This window comes from Athene cunicularia, assembly GCF_003259725.1.
Source record: "Athene cunicularia isolate RWA chromosome 2 unlocalized genomic scaffold, athCun1 chr2_part1, whole genome shotgun sequence".
NCBI classification, from domain to species: Eukaryota; Metazoa; Chordata; class Aves; order Strigiformes; family Strigidae; genus Athene; species Athene cunicularia.
The window spans coordinates 78,364,770-78,376,690 of NW_020799095.1; the positions used below are offsets into that span (position 1 = coordinate 78,364,770).

The window sequence follows — 11,921 nt, forward strand, 5'->3', positions numbered from 1 at the left end:
TAAATGTGACTGTCTTTGTTATTTTGCAGCTCCATTTTGCTTGAAGCTTTATCAGGAGATTTTGCAATCTTCTAATGGGGCTTTGCTATGGACTTTCCTGAAACCTTTATTACATGGGAAGATACTGTACAATTCAAACATCAACATGATTGACCTCGTCATGGAGAAAGTGAGTATCAAAAGAAACACTATTTCTGTTTATTGATTTTGTCTTTGTACTTCATTTTAAAGGTCCATTTCTCTCAGGGTAGGTAGAAGCAATTAGATAATTGCCTTTCAGAAAACTGGATCCACCCTGTTTTCTGCGTTCTCACCTTGTTCCCACTTAAAGCTTAATATTTCTCTTAACTTCTTACAGTTGTTTCGCTTCAGTGTGAAAAGCAGAATTTTCAAAGTTTCTTAACGCTTGTATAGAAAGATTAAAAAGAACACATTAAAAGAAGTGTCATGTGAACCTGTATCAAGGTGCAGGTTCCAAGTGAGCTTTTGCCCTCAATATTTTCTTATGATGGGAACTCTAATGGGGCAGCATAGGGAAACATGGGGAATGGACACCCCAGGAGCAAAAGCCTGTTATGAGAGAGTCACTGAGCTGTGTTTAAAAAATAAAAAGCAACCAGCCTACAGTGCATCCTTCCTGATTATGTTTCTAACACCAGTAGTATGAATGACCAGCAGTAGTTGAGCTGCCATAGGTGTGGACACTGATGACTTGATATTATTCAACAGTTTTTACTGTCTCTGCAGTTTTGGTATGGTAGGTGCTTTGTCTTGAGCATGATTCTCTACAAAGACATGTTTGTTCATGACTAGCTTTGAGGCACTTCTGTAGGAGGAGGGATGATGACTTATTATAAATACACATTAGAGTTCTGTGCAAATTTTGCATTTATCTTGCAGACACATGATTTTTACCCTGAATGTTATGTATTGTGACAATGGTAATTTGGGTTAATTTGAAATATAGAAAAAAACATTGCTGCTTATAAGTGGTACACAAAAAGACTGTAGTAACTTTAAATCTGATGGTGACTATTTTCTGTGTAAATGGAGTACATCTTGGTATTCTGACTTATGCTCTAAAAGACAGTAAAAAAAGCTAAGCTAAAAAGCATGTATTAGGTAGCAGATACTAGGTAACTATAGTTCCTGCTACGAATAGAAAATAAAATTTCAGTGATTTCATATTTTGTAGTTAAAGAACCCAATTAGGGCAACAGGCCATCTCTCAGGAGTCGAGTATAATTAATTTGAAATATTTAGTCAGCTAAAAATAAATATTTTCTTTATAGATGGAAATTCTATAAAAAATAAGTTGTAAGAAATTATAAAAAATCCAAATATTTTTGAATACATAATTCTCTGTTACAGTGACATTTAGTATAATGCACTTAAGACATTTCCACATTATTTTGCCAATAAGTCAAAACTACATTCTTAAAAGCATCTATAAGAAAGATAAATCTCCTGACATATGTTGTGTTCCCCTATAGATCTTTTAGTGAAATCAAGACTGAGTAATACAGTTGAGAATGAAGTTTGTTTGTGTTCTTGGTTTGTTTTTGGTTTTGTGGCTTTTTTTTTTTTTTGTGGTATTTTTTTTTTTAATGCTCTGGAACAATACAAAGATTCTGGTAGATGCCTCTAGCATAATCTCTCATTCTCATGTATTCTCAGGCTCACAAGAGTTCCATCACCTTATTCAGGAACCTGTATAAATACACACTCACCTTTCCCCCAAACCTGTAAACCTAACAGGCAATTAGGAATGTGTATCTGTTTATGTTTAAATATGAAAGTAGAAGGAAAGTTTCTTCAGCAATTTTAAAATTTGTTTTAGTACAGAAGCCTATCAGCTATTGCTTGAATAGAAACAAAATTTAAACATAAAATATTATCCCAGATATCTTGAACATGGCTACTAAAAGTTGACCTTGTAGCCCTTACAGAGCCTACTGAAATTGGAACAGAAGTTTTAATTTGCTTTGGACTATGTGACCCCATGACAGCTATTTACTAGAATAAAAAGTAGAGGATTAAAGCTATAAAGAACATTGATGTTTGTGTACTAAGATATATTTGTAAATTTTTCACATGGACTATTTTTATTAAGACTTTGTAATTGACCATTCTTCGATAAATTGTGAGGTTGCTGGTTTTACCTTCTGAGAAGTCAACAGTTTTAATGTGTAGAATAACAATGAAAGTGAAAAAAACCTACAGGCTGCAGTGCTGACTGAGAGAAAAAATGTTCAGTAGCAGCTGGCATCCAGGAGTTCAAAGACCATGTGTGATGTCTTTGATCCGTGCTTTCGCAATTGAACTTTTCACTACTGATGAGATTATATTATGAAAGTATTTATTATTTCAAAAGATTCTCAGAGTAGATCTTATATTCAGGCAATCACATTGGCACAACTTTGTGCTATTTCTTTTTAATTGGAACAGTCGGAAAATATATATATATATATATATATATACACACACACACACATCTCTACATAAAAACCCATAAATGTAGCAAGACAATGAGAAATGAAAGAAAGCCAGTCTAGCAAATTCATTAATTTCAGTTCCCTGCCTTACTTTCTAGTATAATTAGAAAAATTCATAATGAGCTGAGTAAGTTCTTATTCTAAACTTACATATCCTCTCTGGCTTTGCATAAGCACACTTGACTTGTCAGTCTGTTAAAAGATGTCATAATAAAAGCAGTTCTGTAAGCTCAAAATAACATTTTTATTTATTCTTACATCAGTAGGAGGCTTAGACATATTCAATCCAGACAAGACTGGATATTGAAGACTAATTTTAATCAAAGGCAATATCCAGCCTAGGTGTTATAAAGAATATTTATTTTAATGGATCTTCATTGATCAGGAAGAAAAGAACTTGAAGAGAATTTCTATTAAACATCAAAGTCCAGCTAGTCATTAGCATACAAACACATGGGAGTTGCTTTACCATGTAAGATTAAGCATTCCATTTTAGGTTCTGATTTCTACAGTAATGCTGTATAGGTAAGAACTAAAGAATATGTCAGTAAAGTGATATTCCCCCCAAATACTGTCCCAACTTTCAAAAACTTAAGGGTCAGGCTTGCCAGGACTTTCCTGCTATGATTTGTTCACTTGCTTTTTGAGCTTCTATAAACCCTTAGTATTCATAGTGCCTATAGTGAGATATGCTGCATCAATGACCTCTTCCTCATTTGCTTGTACTTCAACTGAGGCAACTTCTTTTTTAAAATCTTGTGTTTATATCTCCCAACGATATTTATTTCTAGTCTCTCTCTCCACTACTACTCTTTATTGTAATTTACTATTATTATTATAACAAAATTAAAATTTGCTTAGTACAGATTTTAGAGTTATTAGTCTGTAGTCCTCTGGTTCCCCTATCATCTTTATGAATATCATTGCATTTGTTATTTTCTGGTTCCTGGATAACAAGGGAATTTTAATCAGAAGGTTACACTACAGTGAGTACTTCAACTATTTAGTCCTTGAGCACTCTTAGAATTCTTGTCTGGATGTTACCTTGTCCTGGAAACTACTTATTGTTTGTTTTCTTAGATTGTATGGTCTTTTTTTGTACTGGTGCTTCAATTTGAGACAGATTCTCTAAAGTGTTCGTCATATAGAAGGCTTCTGACACAGGAACTTCCCAAAAGCCTACTGTGGTGAATGAGAAGACAAAAAAATTTTAAAAAAGCACCTTTTTTGCCTAGTTTTTCTTGTATTCTCATTTGGATTTGGATTTTTTAAAAGGATGCTTCCTAGTAGCTTCCTGCTGTGTAGTGTGTGTGAGCACCAATATGATCTTTCTCAAGTCTCTCAAATCTTTTTTTTTTTTTTAGGCAATATAGATTTGTTCAGTTTTGTCTATGCTGCATTAAAATTTCTCTGTACCTCCTGCACACAGCTTACCCCTTTGCTGCTTATAATTTCTTTCAAATATGCTTCAACATTATATAAAGTTCATCTTTTCTAAAAATCCATGCTGCTGCAGTAGGTTTTGTTGTTGTTTGTATAAGGAAGTTGAATACAAGCACATTATGGTTACTATAGCTCTCTGAAAGTGGGAAAAAAAAAAATCATTTGCACTGCTCAGAATCAAGTCAAGAAGTTTGGTATAACAGTTTCTAACGATGTCAGAAAATTTGACCTCCTTGTGTTCCATTGTGACCCATGTTTGCTCTGTATTGGGGAAAGAGCGGTCTCCCGTTCTGGCTGTTTTATACCCTTGCACCATTTCTGGTCTCCCTCAGCTTGTCACCATCCTGCCTGTGCAGTGGGTAACATGATCCAAATATTCAAGCCTGGGATTTCAGTCCATGGGGTTTCTGTGTTGCTTATTAACAGAAGAACTGGTTTAGCTGATTTGACACCAAACTTTAGTTTCACATTTAGGATAACTCTCCATCTGAAAGTAGCATGGAGAATCTCATAGAGGATGCATTATTTATTTCAGGAGAATTAAAATATCTGTAATGGTCTCTTTGGGGCCTTCTGTGCTACAAACAAGAAGAGAGAACCACCACAAATTGTTTTCCTATGTTGTGCTATCAGTGGGATTTTGCAAAAGACACTTAAAATTACTATGGCAAAAACTGTGTACTTTCAATAGGAATTATTGCAAAAAGTGTGGTCCCAAATTGGAGTTTACAACTCATTGCAGACACTCTTTGCTGGGAAATGTCATGATCTCTACCGTAATAGATTGTTCTTAAATGCACTTCTGTGACTGATAACACCAATTTAAACAGAAAGATACTGCTATGTTTTCTAATCTTGAGTATGCTTGTGATTTTTTTTTTTTAAACAGGCTGTAAAAAAATGATGGTTGTTTGCTAGTGACTAAGAGAGAAATTGTAACATGTTGGATTGGAACAGAGAATATTTTGCTATACTCAAGTCTTCCTCTGTGAGAGTATTTTGAAATAGATTGATTGGTCAGTTCAATTTATTTTCCAGACCATCCTTCCAACTTTCACTTTTATTATGTATTCAAAGTAGTTTGAATAAAAGACTCACAGACAAAAAATCTGTATGATTTTGTCTGTTTTTCTGAAGCACCTTTATGATACCCTGTATGAAAGAGACATTATAGAATAAAGAGGTCTTTATGATACTTCAGGTAGGAGGAATACACACTGCAGGAAGACTTTTCTTTGATTTACTTCATATTCAGAAACTGAAACAAATACCTTTCATTTCTTAAGTAGAAAAAAGAAAACACTGATATCCTTACTACAGACTACCAAAGTAAAATGGAGAGGAGTTGCAGAAGATCTGAAGCCTGACAGTTTTTTCTGTTTCTTAAGATTTGCTATGCAGTTTTTACTTCATTTGTTACCATATATTCTTTTTTCCAGGCTAATTTTACTTTTGGTTTTGTGGAAAACTTGAAGACTTATTCTGAAACATGGCTTAGGATGTCTGAGGTTTTTAAAAGCAGTGGAAATGTCCTCATGGTCTCACGACTGCAGGTTGGTGAACTGTGGGATGGCTTCTTATTTTCCAATTATTTGCTATGTGATCTAGACAGAATTTCTATACATATAAAATAAAACTGTCAATCTATCTGACTTTAGGTTTAAAAAGAGCTAAAAAATAGGAAGATTAGCTTTACGTTATGAGCCTACAATGTGATATTGAAAAGCTTTCGAGGTGAAAATACTTAAAAGCAATGTTACCTTACTATGCCCAGTATTATCAGGCAATAGGGGAAATAAAGGAAGTAGGTACACCTACAAGATTGACACACTTATTTAAAGCAAATGTAAGGTCATAGGAAATAAAATGGGTTTTTTTTTTTGGTTTTTTTTTTTTTTTTCCTGAACTTGCTTGTTTATCACTTGCTTTTTCCAACAGTGTATGTAACTGATTAAAAAAAAAATGATGTGGGAAATATTAATTAAATATAAAGAGCATTGTTACTGGGATTTTTCCCATTCTACATATCGATATCCTTTTTTCTTCCCAGTAAAATTTAGTTTTGCCATGTTTGACCTGTGAAAACATGCATGGCTGTTACACTTTGGGAAAGCAAGCAGAATTCTGTCATGGCTCATACATATCAGTTGAACTGTTACTTTTAAATTCATTTAAGGAGTTCTGCTAGTAATCATGCATTAGACTTTAAGATCCCATTATGCTCTTGTAGAGCTAATAATCATCCCCCCCTTAGAACTTGGCAAATGAAGTAAAGCTAAAGTAATGTAAAAGGAATTCCCAAATGCCAGTATTTAAATATATTTATTTTACTACTTCTAGTGCTAATAGTGTAATGTCCCAAAAGTCCTGCAGGAGAAGAATATAGGTTTCTGTCCCAGCAGGTTTGCAAGGACATTAGAACGGACTCACAGTTAAAATATTTGCAGTAAAAGAGGACAGTGATGTACAGTATTGGGGAGTATATGTTCTGCTGTTTATTTGAAATGTGTGGAGCTAACCTGTTAAGAGGGGAAGGCTGAAGATATGGAGAAGCTAAGTGACTTCTCCAGTGTTATGCAGGAAAAATCGGTAATGGAATTGAACATGAATGCATATGTGTATTTTATATTCCTTTAGAGATGATAAACCTCATGTAACTTCTAACACATTTCATTTTAGGAAGCACTGCAAAGCAATTTCATAAAGCACTTCATAGAAAGTAATTTGGATATTGACATGGAAGAACTCTTGAAAAAAATGCAACTATATGGTATGTACATAAAAGTATATGCACTGATTACCCTTACTAGACTTTAACTTGAACTTAGAACTACTTTCGGTTGAAATTGAATGTTTTACCTACTTAAATGATACTAAATTAGCAGACTTTAAGTTCTCTTGTTGAGATAGTCTCAAATATTTCTAATCGTCTTTTTTCTACTGAGTGACTGGATAATTTGCATTTCAAAATATTGAAAGACTTGGAAAATCTGGTAACAAATTAGAAGTGGAAAATTGCCATGGGAGAGTTATTAACATAGGAGCTATACTTAAAAGGAGGGAAGGGAGAAGTAATCCCAGTAGCCACAGTTCCATTAGGTAGTAGTAAAATTTGTTGTAAATTTTGAAGGAAATCTATACACTTAAATGGAAGTAAATAGAAAATGAGATACAGTGTGTTTAATCAAAAGCTGTCTGTGTAATTTAAAAAAAGTTCATGGTTTGGAGGACTAGAAAGAGAAATGAGTGGGATAAAATGCAATAACAGATAGTGTGACATCACGTAAAAGGGAGCTGGGTGTTTCCTAGAGGAGGAGAGTGGTAGAGAGGACAGATCTGTGTAGTTATCAGTGGGTGTTAGGATAATTATGTGCCAGACACAAAACTGTTCTGGTTGTTTGTTGGAGGAGGGCAGTGATGAGCTCTCAGATTCCCTTATGAAGGGGCTGTGTGGCCCTCATTGCTGGAAGAAAATGGACTTTACAACAATACAGGTTATTAAGTCTGCTCTGCAGTCAAAGAATTAAGTCTGGAGCTAAATTAAGTGCATAAATGTACCTGAAGTGTCATTTTTATTGAATTTCGGTACCTGCCTCTAAGCAGGAGATGGACAAAATCCACTGAAGTTCCTGAGAGCTTGTGAATGATGCAGTGTGTTCTCAGTCTTAAATTGCACAACTGCCCCGAGATGGTCCTGTCATGGTTGGTGTGAGCTGAAGCTCTTGACTTTTCTTTTGCATATAGTATGTGAGATTTAACTGAAACTAGCCTTAATTTGAAAGCTGTTTTGAAGGCTAACTGTGCACATTTTCACACACACACACACACACAAAAAAAAAAAAAAAAAAAAAAAAAAAAAAAAAAAAAAAAGGCAAATGGTGTCCAGAATTCGATCCAGAAAGTAAAGAATCTGGGCTCAGTATCCTCAGGCAATGGACTCAAACTTGAATCTGCTATCTCCCAGGAAGATTTTCTTAACGACTAAACTGCCTAGACTGGTTCAGGCACAGCTCACCTGTCATGGTGAAGCTGGATCACAATACAACTGAAAAAAACCCTCACAGAATCACACAATTGGAAAGACAGGTGGGAGCAAATAGCAAGTCTCTTAACCTGCAAAGCCTGCTGGAAACACAGCAAGATCTCTGGACTTCTCAGGTCCATTTTCACTGTTGCAGACAACATAATCATAGAAATCTGTGCATGTGTTTTGCAAGCTATAGCTTTTTGAAAGAGCTAAGGATATTTGGCAATGTGTAATAAATGATGAATAGTCTTGGATGGTGAATACAGACAAACATTTAAGTGGAATGACTTACGAAACTAGAATGTCTTTATTTTAATGGAATACATGTGATAAAAATAAATAATGCAAAAAGTGAAAATCAATATGGACTGTAGATCACAATAGCATTTAAGCCTTTGAGAAGCTGATCTGTCCAAAGTACCAGAGCACTCTTCTGCATTTACATTTTGATTACACTTCTTTCTACAGATTCGCTTTGTCCTTTTGCCTTTTGAAAAATGCCTATGCCCTCTTAATATTATGTTGGTTTTGTATATGCTTTTTTGTTCATTTTATTATTCTATAATCATGTGCAGCTGTTATTGTAAACCTCTGTTCTTATGGGGTTTTTTTAAATTCATTACTCTTATACTGCATCAGGTTTTTAGTCCTGTAATTATCTTGCCTGGATCCAATTAAAGTCTTAAATGTATCCATATATGTTATTGGTTTTATCACTAACAATCTGTTTATTTCCATGCAAAGCTCAAGTTTTCTAAAATCACCTAATCAGCGTGATTATGTATTTTGTTTTCTAACTAAAGCAAATATTCCCTTCCTTTATTATATCTACGCTTGCATTAAGATGACTTCTAATTATGCTCAAATCCAAGGTACTTATGTTTGTATCTTATTTTTACTTCTTTACAATTCTTTAAAAATGGTTAACAGTCTTAGTCACATGCTTTTCATGCTGCTACTCCTTCTGGAAAGTGTCATGGACACAGAATGAATTGTAGAACTCTTCCAACTTCACTATAAAATTATCATGCTATAAGACCTCACAAAGTTACCAATTTCTAAAACTGTTTTACAAGGTTACTATGTCAGTTTTACTCACTTGGAACAAAGTAAATATTTAACTGAGTACATAAAAGTTTGTGGTTTTCTTTTTAAACCACTTTCTAAACTAGCTTTGTGCAGGCAAGGCAACTGTATTTCTCTCTGCTTGCTGTCCAATACAGCAATTTGCAATGATTTCCTGAGTGTAGTGTGAGCTCCTTGCTGGGCACAGTCCTTACGCACCTCTCAAGGCACTGGGAGGCAGGTGTGCTGCAGGCTCTTTTTTTAGATTCTTGCTCACTGAGTGTCTCTCTTGTCCTTCTGTGATTTCTCCCAAATGTGAAATGTTTTTTCACTACCAAGGAATCTCCATTAGAGAGCTACATGTGACCTGGGATATAACAGCCAGGATAAAAAAAAAAAACAGGCAGTTTCTCTCTATGCTACCTCTCTGCTGCCCTCATTGTAATAAAGTAGTTTTATGTGTACATAGAAAGCTGGAAACAAATATCTCTAACATCACTGAAAACTGTGCCACCACCACAGAATCACATAATTGTCTATGTTGGAAAAGATCTTGAAGATCATCCAGTCCAACCATTAACCTAACATTAACAGTTCCCAACTACACCATATCCCTCAGCGCTATGTCAGCCCAACTCTTAAACCCCTCCAGGGATGGGGACTCCACCTCCTCCCTGGGCAGCCCATTCCAATGTCCAACAACCGCTTCTGTGAAGAAATGCTTCCTAATATCTAGTCCAGACCTTCTCTGGTGCAACTTGAGGTAGTTACCTCCTGTCCTATCACTTGTTACTTGGTTAAAGAGACTCACCCCCAGCTCTCTGCAACCCCCTTTCAGGTAGCTGTAGAGGGCGATGAGGTCTCCCCTCAGCCTCCTCTTCTCTTCCAAAATCATCTGATAACTAGAAACTCTCTCTTAATTTCTGACCTAAATTAATTCCTGGTTTATTCTAATTTATTCTTCTTGCAACCTTTTACTTAATTAGTACTTCTACCTAGTAGCTTTACATAAACCAGCTGTATTTCCTCCCAGTTACTTAATGATAGGTTAAACAAGCTAAGTGGAATATAAGGACTGAGTTGGTATATAATAAACTATGAAGATAATAATGAAAATGGATTTGCCAAGTTTCTAATTAGTAATTGTTACATTTATAAACTGGAAAAATAAAAGACAGGCAATTCTATAGATCTTAATTCTAAAACTTTCCTGAGGTTTGTATCTGTTCATATATATGTCTGTGCACATTGTGAAAGAGAATATTTTGTTCCGGAAATGTTGAAGTATGCTGTACTCCAAGCAAGCAGCAAGCTAGTTGGTATTTCTTAACGCTAAAATATTCAATAGTTTAATTCATAATAAAGAAGCTTTTTTAGTTAATTATCAGTTTCAAATTAAGGTCTTTCAGAGATCACCTGGTAAAGAGATCTCTGGTGATTTTTGTTTTGTATGTGTATATATATGGCTATATATAATTACACATATGTGTATATACATAAATACAAAAATATATGTGAAACCTTAACCCTGCTACTTGGGCTTAAAGTTAGGAATATTCAGTTCTGTCTAATGCCACAAAACAAGTAGCAGCATAGGTATTTCCTTTGTTGTCCTCCTCAAGGATAGCAGTAAATAGGACATATTGGATCTGTATTTGGCACTCTCTTCCCTCAGTTAATTCACCCTGTCATTGCTTGACTGTCTTTCAAGTTCTAGACTATTGGTTCCTCCACTTTTTCTTCTTGTGATCTTTCTCCTTTCTCACTGGAAATCGTGTCTCTTCTCCAGACTACTTTGTGCATTTTTCCACTTACCTGCCTTCTAGATATTGTAATATTTCCTGTGCTCTCACTGAATAACACCTATGATCCAGGGTTTGTCTGACACCACTGTTATCAAATGAGCTGATCACCTATTCTTTTTAAAGCCTATATCTTCAAGTGAGTCTTGAAAAATTCAAGATGGAAACTTGTGTGGATGTTTTATAACATTTTTTATTATTTGAGAAATCCAGATGTTCCCATGAAATCCGGATGAGTTAAGATTGTTTCTAGATCATGCTATCCTTCTTGTTATTCTCTCAAACATAAGGATATATAGCACTATCTCTACATTCTCTACCAATGATTGAAGACCTGAAATCCTCTGAAGGTTCAGTGGTTTTGGAAACCAGGCTTTGGCTGAGGTATACTTTCATCCTGAATCCACAGATAAGATCAGAGTTAAAATTAGAGGGTTTATAGACTTTTTTTTCAGATGCTTTTAAAATGTGGGGCTTGAGTCAAAATGCTTATGCCCTATATGACAAAGTGCTTGAAATATTTGAAATATCAAGAAGAGAAGAACTGGCCAACACATGATGCATTTAAGGTAATGAGTTAATTTTGTAAGAAATGAACCCCCTTGTGTTCTATCTGGCCCTCGGAGATTAGAGGGGCTAGGGGCGGCTGGATTTATCTCTGAATAGTCATGCCAGTTATGGCATAACTATAGGCCTGACACCAGATGCACAAACAGCCCAAGTGCCACAGGTCCGGTTGCGTTCAAGGGAAGCAGTCAGGTTCTTGAATAGTATGGTTTATTCTTATGTAACATCTACAGATTCTTTGAGAGTGCCTATGATAAATGCATAAACTGCAGGTTTGTACACACAAAAACCCAATTACAATCACACACACTTAGTTCCTGAGTAATCACTTGACATAGCTCACTGCCCAAATCTTACCAAAAGGCATCCCTCCTGAGGCTGGGAGGGGAGGCGGGGCGCACAAACCCATCAATCTGTCTCTCTGATTTCATATTGCATTATTATCCCTCTGACTTAGAAACAAACTCAAGGTAGTATTTATCTAACTATGCGTGTGTCAGTAGGTGGGACTGTGGTCAAACC

General features: G+C 35.3%; 1 protein-coding gene across 3 annotated transcripts in view; it reads left to right on the forward strand.

The window, feature by feature from the left end:
* Positions 1-11,921, forward strand: part of ABCA13 (ATP binding cassette subfamily A member 13) — a 202,381-nt gene that overhangs the window by 64,899 nt on the left and 125,561 nt on the right. For all 3 annotated transcript variants that reach the window (XM_026843092.1, XM_026843090.1, XM_026843091.1), the window contains exons 26-28: positions 30-169; positions 5,378-5,491; positions 6,618-6,708. In XM_026843092.1, coding sequence (XP_026698893.1) covers positions 30-169; positions 5,378-5,491; positions 6,618-6,708 — 345 coding nt within the window. The remainder of the gene's footprint in view (positions 1-29; positions 170-5,377; positions 5,492-6,617; positions 6,709-11,921) is intronic.